Below are 19,362 nucleotides of genomic sequence, written 5' to 3' on the forward strand. Positions count from 1 at the left end.
CTTATAACTGGACAGAAATGAAACACAGACTTCTATCCCTCCAGTGTACCTGCTAATCCAAATTACATTGTGCTTTCCAAAGGAAATGACTGCTTTGTCAGTTTGAATGTAGCAGAAAATAATCATCTATGAAGCAATAAATATGTATATTTTTGCTCTATTATTGAGGCACCCTTAATTATTAATATATCCAATCACTTTTCAAAATAGCATGGAAAGAAACTGTAGATATCTCTGTAACAAATAATCATCAATTTTGTGTAGAAATGGCTGCATCTCTCCCTCTCCCAATTCCAAAATTAGTCAAAATCAGATGCATAGCTGCTAGATGAAGTTAACCAAAATTAATAAAATCCCTCAATAGCTTTGGCTTCCTTCCAATATTTCTGATAAATGCTTGTCTACTCAGTTTACACCATTGACATACAAGAGCAGATACTGAGTTAAATAAAGCATAGGCTACCATACCTGAGTTAATTGACAGCTACCCCCAAGCTGATATATATTGAATTCCTTTAGGCCTCATTGTGAGCATGAAACTAAGAGGTCCGAGTCTAGCCTGAAATTGGGCTTCATTATAAACCAGTGGGAGTTCAGAGAGAGGGAGAGAGAGAGAGCCCATAAAGCAGCAGGAGATTAGAGAGAGAGAGAGAGCCATAAAGCAGCAGCAGTTCAGACAGAGAGAGCACTCAAAACAGCAGGAGTTCGGAGAAAGAGAGACAGAGAGCCCATATAGTAGCAGGAGTTCAGAGAGAGAGAAAGCACATAAAGCAGTGGGAGTTCGGAGAGAGGGAGAGAACCCATTATGCAGCAGGAGCTCAGAGAGAGAGAGAACCCATAAAGCAGGCAAGAATTCAGTGAGAGAGAGCCCATAAAATAGAGACAGAGAGATCCCATAATGCAGTATGAGTTCAGAGAGAGCGAGCCCCAAAAGGAGTTGCAGTTCATTGAGAGAGAGAAACCATTAAGCAGTGAGAGTTTGGGGCGAGAGAGCCCATAAAACAGTGCGAGTTCACAGAGAGAGGGAGGCCATAAAGCTGCAAGAGTCCAGAGAGAGCAAGAGCCTGTTTCTCTTAGATACTCTGGCAGTCACCCATTCCCTCTCTGCCTTAAATGAATACTTTGCAGCCATATTTACCAATGAGGTAGATGCTACCCAGGCCATGGTGACAGACGAGGGAGCTGTGTCACTAGAAGGTTCAAGATTGTTTAGGAGGAGGTGTTGAATAGACTGTCAGCATTTAAAGTTGGCAAGGCACCGAGACCAGATAAGATGCATCCAAGGATATGGAAGGAAGTGAGAGTAGAAATTGCAGGGGCACTGGCCATAATTTTTCAGTTTTCCCCAGATTCAGGGGAGGTGCCAGAGGACTGGAGAATTGCAGACATTACGCCCTTGTTCAAAAAAAGGTTGTGAGGATAAGCCTAGCAATTATAGACCAGTCAGTGGTGGGCAAGGTTCTAGAAACAATTATTCAGGATTGAATTAGTAGCAACATGGAAAAATATGGGTTGATAAGGAAGACCCAGCATGGATTTTTAAAGAGAAAATCATGTTTAACTATCTTGCTGGAGGTAATAGAAAAGGTTGATATGGTGTGCATGGACTTTCAAAAGGCATTTGATACAGTGCCACACAACAGACTTGTGAGAAAAGTTATTGTTCATGGAATAAAAGGGACAGTAGCAATGTGGATACAAAATTGTCTGAAAAATAGGAAGAAGAGAGCAATGGTCAATGGATATTTTCCGGGCTGGAGAAAGGTTTGTAGTGGAGTTTCCCCTACAGGGGCCAGTATTGGGCCCCTTGCTTTTCCTGATATATATTAATGATCTGGATCTTGGTGCACAGGGGACAATTTCAAACTTTTGGGTGATACGAAGCATGGGAGTGTTGTAAGCTGTGAGGGGGACAGTGTAGAACTTCAAAAGGACAAAAGTTGGTGGAGTGGGCAGATAGGTGGCAGATGAAATTCAATGAGGAGAAGTGTGAGGTGATGCATTTTGGTAGGAACAACATAGACAGACAATATAAAATAAGGAGTGAAATTTTGAAGGGGATGCAGAAGCAGAAAGACCTGGGTATACATGTGCATAGATTATTGAAGGTGGCAGGACAGGTGGAGAGAGCAATTAATAAAGCATATAATTTCCTGGACTTTATTAATAGGGGTATAGAGTACAGGAACAGGGAGGTTATGCTGAATTTATATAAGACACTCATTGGACCTCAGCTGGAGTATTGTGTACGGTTCTGGCTGCCATACTATAGGAAGGGTGTGAACAAAATTGGAGAGATTGCAGAAGAGGTTAACAAGAATGGTTCCAGGGATGAGAAACTTTAGTTACGAAAATATATTGGAGAGATTGGGACTGTACTCCTTAGAGAGGAGAAGGCTAAGAGGAGATTTGTTAGAGATGTTCAAAATCGTGAGGGGGCTGGACAGAGTAGATAGGGAGATACTGTTCCCACTTCTAAAAGGATCAAAAATGAGAGGGCACAGATTTAAAGTGATTTGCAAAAGAAGGAAATGTGACGTGAGAAAAAACTTTTTCGCACAACGAGTAGTTTGGGGTCTGGAATGCACTGCCTAGAAGTGTGTTGGAGGCAGGTTCATCGAGGCATTCAAGAGGGCATTAGATGATTCTTTGGAACAGAAACAATGTGCAAGGGTACGGGGGAAAGACAGGGCATTGGCACCCAGTCATAATGCTCATTTGGAGAGCCGGTGCAGACATGATGGGCTAAATGGCCTCCTTCTGTGTTGTTAAAATTATGTGATTCTGTGATACTTGGGGAAAGAGCAAAGATTGGATAGTTCTTTCAAAGAGCCAGCACAGACAAAATGTGCCAAATGGACCCCCTCTGTGCTGTATGATTCTATTCTATTCAGTGACAGTGACTGATAATTGTGTCCCCTTGTTTTGTTTCACTTTCAGCCACCATTGATTTGAAACCCAGTGACCCCCGATGGATTGGTGCCTGGTGGCTGGGATTGCTGATATCCAGCAGTATTCTGGCCATCGCCTCTGTTCCTTATTTTTTTTTCCCTCGAGAAATGATTCCTCAAAAGGTAACAATCTAAGTTTGATTGCCTTCATATTTGTTTAATGACTATTTGATCTCCTGTGATGTTGTCCATAGATGAAAAAGAGAACTTAAAGTCCAAAGACTGTTGTTGTGTAAGCAAATGCAGTGGTCAGTTCATTCCGAGCAAGATGCCACAAGCATCAAGGAAAAATTACCCACGTATTTCCTGTCCACGAAAAAACAGAACAAATCCAGCCTACCAAATTCTCACCCCGTCAGCCTATTCTTGACCATCAGCAAAGTGATGGATAGGGTCGTCGACAGTGCTATCAATCAATACTTACTCAGCAATAACCTACTTACAGATGCTCAGTTCGCCAGGTTCACTCAGCTCCTGACCTCATTACAGCATTGATCAAAAATGAACAAACTAATTGAATTCAAGAGGTGAGGTGAGCATGACTGCCCTTGACATCAAGGCCTCATTTGACGGTTTGTGGCATCAAGGAGGCCTAGTAAAAATTGATTGTAATCAAGTACAATTGTAATCAAGGAAAAAGCTCTCCATTGGTTGGAGTCATACCTGGCACAAAGGAAGGTGGATGTTTGTGGAGATAAATCTTCTCAATCCTAGGACATCACTGTAGGAGTTCCTTAGAGTGGGTCCAAGGCCCAACCATCTTCAACTGCTTCATCATTGACCTTCCCTCCATATTAAGGTCAGAAATGGGGATGTTTGCTGATGATTGCACAATGTTCAGCAACATTCGCAACTCCTCAGATACTGAAGCAGTCCATGTCCGAATGCAGCAAGACCTGGACAACATTTAGACATGTAACATATGCTTCTCACAAGTGCCAACAAGAGAGAATCTAACCATCTTGTTATGATCCCAGCTGATGTTACTACTGGACAAGCCAGATCTCAGGGTGGAACCCGGCTTGATAGATCCTAACTTTTATTTTTTATTTAGATATGTGGAAAGTGGCTACTGAACAGATTCACAGGAGTCAGCTAATGAAATTTTAGCAAAATAACAAAACATTTATTAAACAAGAAAAGATGAACTATATTACAATACTCCTTCACTCACAATTATACCTTTACAGATATATACAGATTTGAAAGGATAACACAAGTTATAAAAGCTATCTTATACTCTAATGTTCACAGTAAGTACAGAGGCCATGCAAACCAATAGGTGACCTGTGGTCAGGCACACCACACTCTGAAACCAAGTGACACATGCCACCCCAAACAGGTGCAATGGATCTCTCCTCAACTCCCCCAAAGGCTTGTCACACTGTGAGCCAACCAGTCTTACAGAACCCCGTCTTTCGCACAAGGGTTTCCAATCTCCACTTTCGAAGAGCTCGCTTTGGAATCTTCTCCCAAATCGATGCTTTCTCTCAGATTCCTTCTGCAAGGGTCCACCTCCAATGGATACAAGCCTAGCCTGTATAACCTTTCCTCATAAGACAACCCACCCATTCCTGGTATTAGTCTAGTAAACCTTCTCTGAACTGCTTCTAACGCATTTACATTCTTCCTTCAAGAAGGAGATCAGTACTGTACACAGTACTCCAAATGTGGTCTCACCAGTGCCCTATACAACTGAAGCATAACCTCCCTACTCTTGCATTCAATTCCTCTCGCAATAAACAATAACATTCTATTAGCTTTCCTAATTACTTGCTGTACCTGCATATTAACCTTTTACGATTAATGCAGATTCCTCTGCATCTCAGAGCTCTGCAATCTCTCACCATTTAGATAACATGCTTTTTTTTATTCTTCCTGCCAAAATGTCAGAATACCCCTTACACTATGAGCTTTTGTTTTCCACAATAACCTTTGATGTGGCGCCTTATCAAATGCCTTCTGAACATCTAAGTACAGTACATCCACTGGTCTCCTTTATCCACAGAACTTGTTATTTCATCAAAGAACTCCAATGAATTTGTTAAACATGATTTCCCTTTCACAAAACCATGTTGACTGGCTGAATACCTTGAATTTGTCTAAGTGCCCTGTTATAACATATTTAATAACAGCTTTTAACATTTTCCCCATGAGATATGTTAAGAAAACTGGCCTATAGTTTCCTGCTTTCAGTCTTGCTCCCTTTTTGAATAAAGGATTACATTCGCTATTTTTCAATCTAATGGAGCCTTACCCAAATCTAGTAAATTTTGGAAAATTAAAAGCAACACATCAACTATCTCACTGGTCACTTCTTTTAAGACCCTAGGTTGAAATCCATCACGCCAGGGACTTGTCAATCCATAGTTTCAACAATTTGCTAAGTACTACTTCTCTAGTAACTATAATTTTCTTGAGTTCCTCCCTTCTTTCCATTTCCTGATTTACAGCTATTTCTGGGATGTTACGAGTATCCTCTACACTGAAGCCCGATGCAAAATACCTGTTCAATTAATCTGCTATCTCATTTTCCAATACTAATTGCACAGACTCAACTTCTGTAGGATTAACGCTCACTTTGTTAACTCTTTTCTTTTTAAAATATCTATAAAAACTCTATCTGTGCTTAAATTTCTAGCTAGCTTTCTCCCATATTCTAATTTCTCCCTCCTTTAAGTTTGTTACTACCTTTAACTTCTATAGTTAGCCACAGATTATGGATCCTTCCCTTGGAATTCTTCTTTCTTGTTGGAATGTATCTATTCTGTATATTCTGAAATATTCCCTTAAATGTCCACCATGGCATTTCCATTGACCTATCCTTTAACCTAAATTGCCAGTTCACTTTAGCTAGCTCTGCTTTCGTACCCTCATAATTGTCCTTATTTAAGTTTAAAATATTAGTCTTAGACCTACTATTCTCTCCCTCAAACTGAATGTAAGATTCAATCGTATTATGACCACTGCTGCCTAGGGGTGCCTTCACTGTGAAATCATTAATTATACCTATCTCGTTGCACAATACCAGGTTTAGTATAGCCTGCTCTCTAGTTGGCTCCAGAATGTGCTATTCTCAAAAAGGAATTCTATGAATTTCTTATCTAGGCTACATTAGCATATCTGACTTTTCCCACCATTAAAATCCCCCATGATCATCACCATGCTGTTCTGACAAGCTCTCATTACCTCTCCCTTTATATTCCATACTACCGTGTGGGTACTGTTAGGGGGCCTGTAAAACATTCTCGCAAGTTACTTCTTGCCTTTACCATTCCTCATCTCTGCCCAAACCGTTTCTATATCCTGGCTTCCTGAAACATAGAAACATAGAAAATTGGAGCAGGAGTAGGCCATTTGGTCCTTCAAGCCTGCTCCGCCATTCAGTATGATCATGGCTGATCCTCTATCTCAACACCAAACCCCTGTGTTCCCCCCATACCCCTTGATGCCTTTAGAGTCCAGAAAGCTATCTATTTCCTTCGTAAATATGTTCAGTGACTTGGCCTCCACAACATTCTGTGGCAGAGAAGTCCATGGGCTCACCACCCTCTGAGTGAAGAATTTTCTCCTCATCTCAGTCCTAAATAGTCTACCCCGTAGCCTGAGACTGTGACCCCTTGTTCTACACTCTCCCAGCCAGATGAAGTATCCAGCCTGTCTAGCCCTGTCAGAATTTTATATGTTTAAAAGAGATCCCCTCTCATTCTTCTAAAATCCAGTGAATACAGGCCTAGTGGTCCAATCTCCCCCCCCAATATGACAATCCTGCCATCCCAGGAATCAGTCTGATGAACCTTTGCTGCACTCCCACAATGGCAATTATATCTTTTCTGAGGTAAGGAAACCAAAACTGCACATAGTACTCCAGGTATGATCTCACCGAGGCCCTGTACAACTACAGCAGGACACCCTTGCTCCTGTGGTCAAGTCTTCTCGCAATGAAGGCCAGCATATCACTTGCCTTTTTAACTGCTTGCTGCACCTGCATGCTTGCTTTCAGTGATTGGTGTACAAGGACACCCAGGCCCCTTTATACATCAATATTTCCCAATATATCACCATTTAAGTAATACGCTGCCATTCTGTTTCTCCTACCAAAGTGGATAAGTACACCTGTATCCATGTTATACTGCTGCCATGTATTTGCCCACTTGCTCAACCTGTCTAAATCACCTTGAAGTCTCTTAACACCCTCCTCATCGCTCACATTCCCACTAAGTTTCGTGTCGTCAGCAAACTTGGAAATATTACATTTGGTTCCCTCATCCAAATCATTGATATTTGTTGTGAATAGCTGGGGCCCAAGCAATGATCCCTGTGGTACCCCACTAGTCAGCACCTGCTACTCTGAATCCTGTCTGTTGACCAATTCTCAATTCATCCTAATATAGTTCCCCCAATCCCATGTGCTTTAATTTTACCAAGAACCTCTTGTGGGACTTTATTAAAAGCTTTCTGAAAATCCAAATACACCATACCCACAGCTTCTCCCTCATCTATTTTGAAGGTTATGTCTCCAAAGAACTCCAGTAGGTTTGTCAAACATGATTTCCCTTCCCATAGAAACATAGAAAATAGAAGCAGGAGTCGGTCATTTGGCCCTTTGAACCTGCTCCACCACTCAATACGATCATGGTTGATCCTCTATCACAACACCATACACCCGCTCTCTCCCCATACCCCTTGACATCGTTAGAGTCTCGAAATCTATCTAATTCCTTCTTAAAATATATTCAGTGACTTGGCCTCCACAGCCTTCTGTGGTAGATAATTCCATAGGTTCACCACCCTCTGAGTGAAGAGGTTTCCCCTCATCTAGGTCCTAAATGGCCTGCCTGCATCCTGAGATTGTGACTCTTTGTTTTAGACGGCCCCTGCCAGAGGAAACATCTTTCCTGCATCCAGTCTGCCCATCCCTGCCAGAATTTTATATGTTTCAATGACATCTCCTCTCATTCTTCTAAACTCCAGTGAATACAGGCCTAGTCGGCCCTCATACGACAATCCTGCCATCACAGGAATTAGCCTGGTGAACCTTCGCTGCACTCCCTCAATGGCAAATATATCCTTTCTTAGATAAGGAGACTAAAACTGTACACAATACTCCAGGTGTGATCTCACCCAGGCCCTGTACAGCTGCAGTAAGACAGCCTTGTTCCTGTACTCAAGTCCTCTTGCAATGAAGGCATTGCATGCATTTCATAAATCTATGTTGACTTTGTTTAATCCTGTTGATATTTTCGAAGTGTCCTGTTATCACATCAATAATAATTGACTCTAGCATTTTCCCTACTGCTGATGTTAGGCTAACTGGTCTGTAATTCCCTGTTTTTCCCTTCCTCCTTTTTTAAATATTGGGTTACATTTGCCACCCTCCAATCTTCCAGGACAGTTGCAGAATCTACAGAATTTTGGAAGATGAGAACCAACACATCCACTATTTCCATGGCCACCTTGTTTAGTACACTGGGATGCAGATTATCGGGTCCTGGGGATATATTGGCTTTCAGTCCCATTAATTTCTCCAGCACTATTGTTTTAGTAATGTTAATTTCCTTCAATTCCTCCTTCTCACCAGATCCTTGGTTCCCTAGTATTTCTGGGAAGTTATTTGTGTCTTTCTCCATGAAGACAGAACTCAAGTAGTTGTTTAATTGCTCTGCCATTTCCTTGTTTTCTATTATAAATTCTCCCCTTTCAGACTGTAAGGGACCTACATTTGCCTTCACTAATCTTTTTCTTTTTACAAACTTATAGAAGCTTTTACAGCCTGCATTTATGTTCCTTGCATGTTTCCTCTCATATTCGATTTTTCCCCTCTTAATCTCTCGGTCCCCCTTCTCTGAATTCTAAACTGCTCCCAATCCTCAGGCTTGTTATTTTTTCCAGCAACTTTATATGTCTCTGTAATGGCTATAAGATCATACCCATTAACCTCAATTTGTGCCTTTAATTCATTTATTTTGTTCTGAATACTTCATGCTTTTAAGTGCAGCGCCATTCATTTTGCATTTTTACCATTTTTTCCCCCTTTCACTTTATTTGCTGCTTTTTTGTATGTTTGTACACTCTGTCCCTTCCTGTCGCACTCTGGGTATCATTACCTAAGTAGCTGCCCTGCAATGCTGCCACATCTTTTTGCTATATATCCCCTCTCCAGAACCCTCCTCCCCTCTATTTAGTTTAACGCCCTCTCTACAGCCCTAGTTTTTTGATTTGCCAGGACACTGGTCCCAGCACGGTTCAAGTAAAACCCAGCCCATCGGAAAAGATCTCTTTATCCCAGTACTGATGCCAGTGCCCCATGAACTGAAACCCATTCCTCCCACACCAATCTTTGAGCCACGCATTTAACTCCTTACCTTTATTTACCCTATGCCATATTCAAGGATACATTCTTCACCATTTTTAAGCCAATGCATCATATTCTCTGACTGTTATTTTTGCTGGTAGCTCACCAACCTTATTCACCACGCTTTATGTGTTTACGTGCATGCATTGTAAACCTGTCTCTGTATCTCTCATAGTCCTTCTTAGTCCACTGCTTTCTAATATAGTACTACTTCCTCCTCTAGTATAATCCATCACTCTCACTTCTTCATATATCTTATTCCTCCAAAGTACCAATGAAATTCAATTTTCTCTATTTCAAAAACCAAGGTCACGAATTGGGCTCTGTAATACTGCTCATGCTGGCACTATGGAAACCCCAAACAAGAAAAAGATAAGCACACACATGGTTCTGCAGATCATACTCCCACTGCCCCTTCCATTCCCCATAGTTTTAGACCTCTAGAAATTCAAGGGGTGGCTCCTCAGGGACAAAGACATCCCCCTGTACACATGGCTGCTGGGCATCCTCTCTTCCACCTGACTATGTGAGGACAATGTGCATTTAAAGAGAATTATAAAGCTACCAGGAACACTATGAAGACCATAGGTGTGCCAAAGCAACAGTTCCAATGCTTGACTGCTTAGGGGAAGCTCTCCAGTACACACTGGAGTCAGTATCAAAGATCATGGTGGTTTGCTGCACCTTCCAAGCATCACTATTATGAGGATTGCCATCAGGAATCCAGAGTCAACTCAGGGATGAAGAGGAGGAGGCAGGTCGGATGCACTGTGGACCTCTCCACTCTAGATGGGCTGTCTGAGAGCAGCTGCTCTGACCCAGTTTCCATAGGGCAAGCTCCCTTTTCCACCATGGATCCGCTCTTCCCCACCTCATTATTCATCACAATAGCCCCTTGATCTCCATCCTACAATAAAAGCCTACAAAAATCTCTCCATTCACATCTTTATCCAACAAAACATCCAATTCTGCAAACAAAACTGAACCAATCACCTTGTGCATTTCCTTCGTGCCTGCCATGTGGGTTCCTATGCCTGCCCACAGTGTCCGTACACTGTGCTACTACAATGGTTTCTGCATGGCTGGTGAAAGGCTGCTGACTTTCACTGGGGGAGACTGCAGATGGCCTTGCAGGAGGATCTCGAGCAGCTCTGGGCCTTTGATGCCTGGCCCCAGACTGTACCTTCTTGGCAAGGGCTGACAGACAACATCAAGCGGTCTGGTGCATACAGTGATGGGAGCATAAGTATTGTCATCCTGAGAGACAACAGCAGGTTCATACGCCACAGAGCCACTCTCACTCCTTCAGGGTGATGCATCAGCAGTCACAGTGATCTGCTACTCCACAGATTAACGGAATGCTGTGAAAGCCTTTAAGCACTGGTAGCTGCAGCCTTCATGGTGGCAGCCTGAGCCTGCATAGCAACAAGCATTGATCTTATGACCTGTGTCTGAGCTTCCACTGAAGCAGTGAGAGGTTGAGTAGCCTCTGCTTTAGCCGCAGCAGAAGATGCGACATCGGCCATTGGATGCTGCATCATGGTCAGGTCTGCTGGAGGTGTCATGGACTTGGCCACTCTCACCACATTACAAAGAATGAATTTCAAGCTTCATGCAATGCCCTCTATCTGTTGGAGCCAGATGTCTCCATGCTTCTTGACAGTGACAAGAGGCTGTCTGGCAGGCCCCACCAATATATCAGCTATCCCTGTGTGCATCCTCACCAGTGTTTTGCTGTATGTCACCCCAGAAAAATCCAGTTTCTAAGATGATAGCTAAAAGTGACAGATTGAGTGACAGGGCTTTCTCAACACTGGATTAGGTTTACTGCCTTTCTTCCTCCTGGATGTGCTGTTGATGGGCAGGTGACAGTTCTTGAATACCTGAAAGAATTGTTCTGAAGATGCGTTGTCTAAAATATTAATTTATAATTTCATCGGCTGAGCATACATATGTATTGGGCTTTTTTGAAAAGAACACCTTTTCCTAAACACTGACTTACAGCAGGGGTGGTGGTTAGGGTGGTGAGGGGGAGTGCGGTAGTGGGGCTGGAGGGGTGGTGCAGATGTCAAAATATAGCGGGAGCTGAGAAATCAGTTTCCTTCTGGCGTAAAATTATCTCTCCCCTCCCGCCACTGTGGGTTGCAACTCCTGCCAGAGACTGGTGTGAAACTGATTTGCACTCCATCAATGGAATGTAGATGAAAGCCCGACTGGAATTGCCCATGCCACCGCCCTGCCCCTGTCCAATTGATAGTGTTGCCATCAGGAAATCACGCTGGCCCTGAACAAATTTTGGACCAATGTGGTACTTCCCTGAAGGAGGTCTGGGGCAGCGTCAGGAACTCAGGAGTCATGATGGAGGCTCCAATGACTGGACCCAGGAACACCACATGGAAAAGTGGATGGGCTGAGCATCAACCACAAGGATCTTCAAGCTGCAGCTTCCAGGAGGTGGATCTTCAAGCTGCAGCTTCCAGGAGGTGGATCTTCAAGCTGCAGGAGATACTGGCAGGCGGTAATGGTTTGTGCTTTGGGTGGGTATTTAATACAGAGGAGAGGAATGAAGAGCTGTGGCAGTTGTTGAAGCCTAGAGGGAGGCGTGGGAGGTTGGTGGTGGCAGGTGGCTGAGTGAGGTGGTATAGAGTGGGAGGTTCGGAAATGTATTAAACTCAACTTGGAACGTTACACGAACCATGGCTACTCGAATCTATCCAGAACCTCGTGCTGGTGATCTCGAGATGCTCCATGGGAGTTGGGTCATGGGGGGTGGGTGGAGATGCAGGTCAGCTCAACTGGACAACTGAAGGGGAACCCCAGCATGTAGTACTGACAGTGCTAGTGTTGTGGCATAGCTGATGGTAAATATTGAGTTGTTCAAATCCCAGAGGGAAACTTAAAACAACTGCCACAACTATTTTTGCTATTTATATGTTTCGAGATCCATCTTTGAATTCAGTAGTAGTAAGACCACCGAGCCTTATAGGTTTTTACAAAACTAGATTAAACATTTATTAATAAGAGAAATTATTTTAAGCACATACATATGTCTACAAATTACTCTGAAAATAGCTTCCAAACCCCCAAATAATTTGACTCCCAGCTACACCTCCACTAAGGCAGTAATAAGACACATAAATTAAAAAAAACCCAGGCAAAGAAACATGATACCGTGAACAATCCAATTCAAAGTGAGCTTTCTTAATTTCATTTCATTGTAGACAGCAGCTTGAGGCATAGATGCTGAAGGCCTTTCACACTTATTAGATCTTAAAATGCCTGCCTTTACACACAATCTACTCTCCTTTATACATAGATTCTCCTTTGCAAATTCCCATTGTTTCACTGGGCAGAATTTTCCCCCTGTTGGGGAGCGAGGTTGAGGAGTGGGCACGTAGAGGTGCGCCTCCGATCGGTGCCCCTGATTGGGGGCACACTGCCATTTTACGTGGGCGGGCCAATTAAGGCCTGTCCAGCGTGACATCCGCCAGGAAGTGCTATGTACTCCTTGTGCGGGCGGGGGGAGATTTCCTGAGTCGAGACTGCGCTCTTTCACACATGCACATGAAAGAGCTCGCTCATCTCCCTGAGACTCAGTGCTGCCTCAGGAAGATCGGCTCCACAATAAAAAATTTGCAAAATAGAAAAAAATATTTCCCTGACATGTCCCCTCATGTGACACTGTCACATGAGTTGGGACATGTCCATCACTTTCAAATACACTTTTATTAAATTTTTTAAAACCTACATGAAACCTCATCCCACCCGTGGGTAAGGTTTCACGCTTTTTCTAATGCCTGTCAGGGCTCCCGGCCTGCCCGCTAACCTTAAGGTTGGACGGGCAGGTCCACTAATTACTTTAATGACTTTGTCAATGGCCTCATTTGGCCATTGACAGGTCGGTGGGCGCACAGCTGATTCTGCTGAGCCCCCGCCTTCCTGAAAATTTAAATAGGGCGGGGTGACATCGGGAGTTGCGCTCAACATCATCCCGCGTCATTTTACACGTCGCCGACCGGGAAACCCTGGCTACCATGTCTTTGGACTGGGGTTAAGATTTATCATATTACCAATTTTACCAAGTATCGTTGGGAAAAATTAACACACTGTTTCTGAACTTCACTTGGCGAGGTGACACATTTCACCCCTCCTTTGAAAACAATCTAGTCTGGTTTATTTAAAAATGCAATTGTTCTTTTATACCTTACATTCTAAACTTCCCCCATGTTTACCTATTTAACATGTCAAACCTAGTTTAGCTTCTAATACATCAAAGCCTTCAGACCAGCTGGCTTTAATCCAATTAAGTCAGTCACACACACACACACACACACACACACACACACACACACACACACACACACACACATACATAGATACCATTATTTTACAAATAAATTCTAATGACGTTATTATATCTTCCTGACATCTAGGGCCTTGGGGTAAATGAGAGTGTGAAGGGAAAAGGCTCTGTGCATAGGAGACTTCTTGCACGTGGCTCGCAAGGGCCCTGGCAAATACCTTTCCCTCCCTCCACATGCGTGACTCTGGGGCACATGGGGGTGTCCCTTGGCAAAAGGGGGTGGGTGGGTGATGGGGTGGGCAGAGGCTTAACGACTGGCAAGTAAAACATATCAGATACGATTAAAGCGCAAGTGAACTATATTCACACAAGTGTGATAAGTTTTACTATGATAGTGCACCCGTGCAACCACATGTGAAAACAAAACTTCTTAATTTTTCTCTCCCTACCACTTCTTCTAAGTGCTCCCCTGACATCTGCAGCAGGGTGGGGGCAGCCTGCTTACCTGTTGGCCATTACCTTGGATGAACTTGGCGGTTGTCTTCTGGAGACCTGGGCCTCAGCTTACTTTGGCTGTCGTGCTGAGGGGCAGCTGCTTCCTCTGTGGACACATAGGAAGAGGCTGAAGGGAGATTCAGAAGGGCCTGACACTCTTGAGTGGCGGTCCCAGGCATGTCCAACTGCCGCTGCTCCTCCCTTTGGGTGCCCAAGGGCCCCTGCCTGACTCCTTGAGGAGAAGCGGAACCTGAAAGGAGGTCAAGGTGCCCCATCCCCCTTTCGCCTAGCCACTGTGAAAGCTCACCCATGGCTAGAGCAATGGAGTGCAGGTCTTTGCGTGTCTCTGGCAGAATCTGCTGGATGATGCTTTCCATGGAGAATGCTACCTTCCCCATGGAGACCACCATGTGTGCAGAGATTGGCACCACTTTCTCAGAGAGCAGACGGATAGACTTCTCTGCCTCACGTGCCACTCTGTTGAAGGCCTCCGCCACCTCTGTCTGATGTTCTGCCACCTCTTGCAGCTTCCCCAGCAGCTTGTGGGCAAACGATTCCAGAGGTGACTCATCCAACTCGAATATCACAGATGCCTCTTCCACAGCAGCCCTCCGAATGCTCGTGAGCATGGCCGACCTTGCCTCCTCCTGCTGCGGACACGTGTCCGTGCAGTGACCACCAGAATGTGAGACCCCTTTTAAGCTAGATCTGGTAACTACCGGGGTGTATCTTTGGGCAGGTCGGGGGTGCAGATGACTGTTGTGATGCCTCTACAGGTGCACTTTCTTCATCTGGTGTCCTCTCTGGGCTTGGCCCATTGCTGGACATTCTTCTGGCATTGCCCTCTTACTGCTGGCACCTGTTAAATGAGAGAGGAGAGAGTGAGTGAATGCATGAGCTCCCTCCAACATGGAGGAATACATGACCCTTAGGTCATGTGACTACATTATGCATGGATCCTTACTGAATGGAGGCCGCCCGTTGACCTCTCCATCTCCGCAGGCTTTGTCCCTTTCGACCCCTGCTAGTTTGGCTGCCTGTTCCTCAAAGCCAGTGAGATCTTTTAGATGTGTTCATGTGTCTGAGGTATCTTTCTCATGCTTCCAGTCTTACAACTAACTCTTGGCTTGTGTGCCATGTGATCGATGCACTGCTGGCTGTCCACAAGCTTTCTGGGGCAGTATCCTCCAGAGCAATTAAAACATGCAAATATAAGGATAAGGCGAACAGAGGCATGTCATTAGCAGTTCTTGCTGGTACCCTGAATGTTTGAACCCTTTCCAACCTCCCCCCTGCCCCCGTCCCTTCCCCTCAGCCCCTCTGGATGGCATCTAAGCTCTGTGTGTGGCAGGATCAGGGATCCACAGTGGCATCTCCTCCTGCAGAGTAGATGGACTGCAGTGGGGCTATGAAGCATGACCTTACCATGTTGCCACTGAGGCCCATGTCCCCTGTACCATTCAATGAGGTATGTGTGAGCAGTTGAGGGTTCATTTACCTTGGTGGAGCGGGTAAGGACATTCATCTGCTTTCTGCGCTGCAGAGCAGACCTCCGCTGGATGGCTGTGGTCACTGACTGCCCTGGAGACTGTCTTCCATGCTGGGTTGGTTTCCCAGCCTCCTCTTCCCATCCTCCTGGCCTCCACCTCATCAAGCAGGATGCCTGGGGAGGCATCGCTAAATTTGGGCCCTGGAGTTCCCTGTCCCCTTCAGGTCATCTCCTCCCTGAAGGTTGGGTAAGTTGATGTCTGGGTGTCTTTTAAATATGGCGCTCAGATATGATGGCAGGTCACACACCGTCCAGCCCACCCCCCTCCACTGTCGGGACACCCCCCACTGCATAATTAATGAAGCCAGGGTCGCGCGATATGGTGCGAATTCCCATCAGTCTCCCTAGCAGGAAACACTCCCCGTTGCCGCCCCCGCCACTGGACTTGTGTTCTGGGATGGAAAATTCTACCCATTGAGTCTACGGAGTCCACAGAGAGCGGTCACATGATCCAGCTCTTGGGTGAAAAGACACTGGCCCATAACCTCCGTTCTCCAGGGTGTTGAACCTCGGGGGGTACCTCAAAGATCTGCTGGGGCAAGGATTGCACAGTAATTGCCCGGGAAGTTCAAACTAATGATGAGCAATTGGAATCCTCGGATACACTGATTTAAACTGCAAACTTCCGGTTCTGGCTGTCTTGTAATAGTAGTTACCCAGGAAAAGTTAGAATAATTAAAACCATTTCCAACTTCTGGGTAACTATAGTACAAACGCACAATGACCTCCCTCCCACAGGACTCCCCCGCCAGCCCAATTACTTTGCACCCCTCCCTTGGCTACAGCCTCAAACTCCGACCCTCCACAAGACACCCCCGACTGCACCCTGACCCCGTGATTGTCCACGGGATCCTCCGACTGCTTCCCCACTCTCTCCAACTATGCCCCCAACCTCTTGACTCTCCACTGGATCACCTGACTGACCCTCCACCCCTCCGGCTACCCCCCACCCCCTGACTGCCCTCTCCTACTTCTGACAGTCCTCCCCCATCAACTACACCACTGCGCCCCTAACTGCCCCCCTCAGCCCCCTAACTACGCCCCCACCCACCTGACTGCCCTCCCTACTATCCCCGACCCTGTCTCCACTAATATCCCAACTGACATCTCCCACTGGCTACCCCCCACCACCAACCACCCTCTCACTGACCATCCCTCCCACCACCACCACCCCCTCCCAATTCCAACCACTTACCTTGCAAACTTACCTTCTCCCTGGCTTGCCAAAGCAGCTACTGCTGTAAAAAAGGGAGTGTGGCTTCATACCTCTGTCTCAAATGCCCTTGACACAAGGCCCCAGGAACCCAATGCGCTTCACTGTTCTCACCTGGCCTGAGTCAAAAGGTTGGGTGAGAATGGTGCGGCTTCATTTAAAGGGAAGTGACTGGGAGCGAAGTGGCAACCTGGCTCTGCCACTTTGCAGCAGTTATTGCCCAGTGGATTTTAAATAGAGAGAAACTGCCAGAGGGGCAAAACCCTTACACCATTTCTCTTCTGCAACCTCTTTCATCAAAGTTGAACTATTTGCGATTTGAAAAGCCCTCCAGAAGATCTCTTTGTTGTAAACCGAGAATTCTTAAAGGAGAATTCCAAATCAACCCCACTGTCTCCAGTGAGAAAGCCCAAGAACCAGCAGCTGTGGACTCGGACCCTTCAGCTGTGAGCAAGCATCTGGGTACACGTTGAGTTTTTTTCTGACTTGTTACTTGGCTAAGTTTTTAAGATCTGATACTCTGCAAAGTTTTATTTCTTATTTTTTGTATGCTTGGGAGGATTTTGTGTGGGTGTGCTTTTGCACTAGTGGGTAATTGGATATATTTGTACATTTTAAATCTTTTGTTAATAATTTCTGCATCTTTAGTTGAGTAAGGAACTTGGCTGGTTCATTTCTTACACTGAGCTACAGACTGTTAAATATATAAAATTAGCAATATTGCCTCCTTTTTTAACTTTTTAATTCAAATTCTGTTATAACCAACTCAGTGGGCCTCGCAGCAAGGAGTTAGTTCACCCCTCCTGCTGACCTGGTCGGACCAGAATAAAATCAGAGGGGGGTGAGCACTGGGGTAAGGAAGGGCTGGGGTGTAAAGCAAGACATTCATGGTTACACCATCTGCAGTTTGCACATCATTCCAGACAGCAGGATGAGGGTGAGCTGAGAGTTGAGAAGGGACATAAAGCAGGAAAATACCTTCATCCTGAATGCGCTCAGTGAGGGTGAATGCTGTGGGCTCTTTCACAGCTGACGCCATAATGTGAAGAACCATTTCTGCCATCAGGCTAGATGAGTGAAGACCTACCAAGCTCTACTCTCTGCAGAGGAAGAGGAGCTCTCTCCTCCCCTTTGTTTTGTGCCACCTTGTCCTGCAGGAGAGAGGTAGATATTCAGTGATTCTGTTGTGCTGTGTTTGGGTAATGTGCCAGCCATGGTTGAATTGCTGGAGGTATGTGGAAGGAACGAGAGGGGTTGAGAGGCTGCAATAAGTGGGAAGTGTGAGGGTGAGATGCTGTATCTGAGCACCATGATGTGTTGCTGGATGAGGACAGAGGTGTGATGCATTGAGCATTAAATACTGTGGATACAAGAGCAGGTTAGACACTAGTAATCCTGCAGCAAGTAACTCACCTCCTGGCTCCCCAAAGCCTGTCCACCATCTACAAGGCACAAGTCAGGAGTTTGATGGAATACTCCCCACTTGCCTGGAAGAGTGCAGCTCCCACAACACTCAAGAGGCTGGAAACCGTCCAGGACAAAGCAGTTCGCTTGATTGGCACCCCATCCACAAACATTCACTCCCTCCAATACTGGTGCACAATAACAGCAGTGTATGCCATCTACAAGATGCACTGTAGGAATTCAGCAAGGCTCCTTAGACAGCACCTTCCAAACCTACAACCACTACCATCTAGAAGGACAAGGGCAGCAGATAGATGGGAACACACCACCTAGAAGTTCCCCTCCAAGTCACTCACCATTCTGACTTGGAAATATATCATCATTCCTTCCTTCACTGTCGCTGGGTGAAAATCCTGGAACACCCATCCTAACAGCACTGTGGGTGTACCTACACCACATGCACTGCAGCGGTTCAAAAAGGCAACTCACCAGCAACTTCTCAAGGGTAATTAGGGAAGGGCAATAAATGCTGGCCCAGCCTGCAAAGCCCAAATCCTGTGAATGAATTTTTAAAAAGCAGCTTTGATGGATAGGAAATGTCCTGTGAATACATTCACTGACCTGGACTACCCATATGAGATCATTAAACTTCTTCTGGCCCTATAACCGGGACCTTGGGGTCAGTCTCTGGGGACAGAGCCTCTAAGTTCACTGGTGGACATGGAAGTGGGAGTGATTCCCACTGGGGGGGGACACAGGGCCTAAAGATTTCACTCCAAGAGTTGACCACTTGCCCCCCTTCCCTTAGGAGTCTGTTCCTTGAGCGGTTTCTGGCCTCCTGCGAAAACATGGCCTCACTCCTCCTGTCCAGCTCCATGACTTAAGCCTCCAGTGCCACATCTTTGTGGATCCTTCCCTCTGTCTTCCATCCATTTCTTCAATTTTCAGCACTGGCAGTCAGCAGTGTGCTTCTGTTGTTCAGCACAGCATACCTTTAAGAGGGACAGACTGCTTTTAAGAACTAGAGATGAACCAAAAGACATGCCTTGTATGCTACTGGGCTCCTGGTCTTTTGTGCAGCTAGCCAGTAGC

At 45.3% G+C, this 19,362-nt stretch overlaps 1 protein-coding gene across 6 annotated transcripts in view; it reads left to right on the forward strand.

Moving 5' to 3' along the window:
- Positions 1-19,362, forward strand: part of slco2a1 (solute carrier organic anion transporter family, member 2A1) — a 344,648-nt gene that overhangs the window by 213,369 nt on the left and 111,917 nt on the right. For all 6 annotated transcript variants that reach the window (XM_041216217.1, XM_041216234.1, XM_041216224.1 and 3 more), the window contains one exon: positions 2,941-3,074. In XM_041216217.1, the coding sequence (XP_041072151.1) occupies positions 2,941-3,074 (134 nt within the window). The remainder of the gene's footprint in view (positions 1-2,940; positions 3,075-19,362) is intronic.

Source organism: Carcharodon carcharias, chromosome 2, assembly GCF_017639515.1.
Source record: "Carcharodon carcharias isolate sCarCar2 chromosome 2, sCarCar2.pri, whole genome shotgun sequence".
NCBI lineage: Eukaryota > Metazoa > Chordata > Chondrichthyes > Lamniformes > Lamnidae > Carcharodon > Carcharodon carcharias.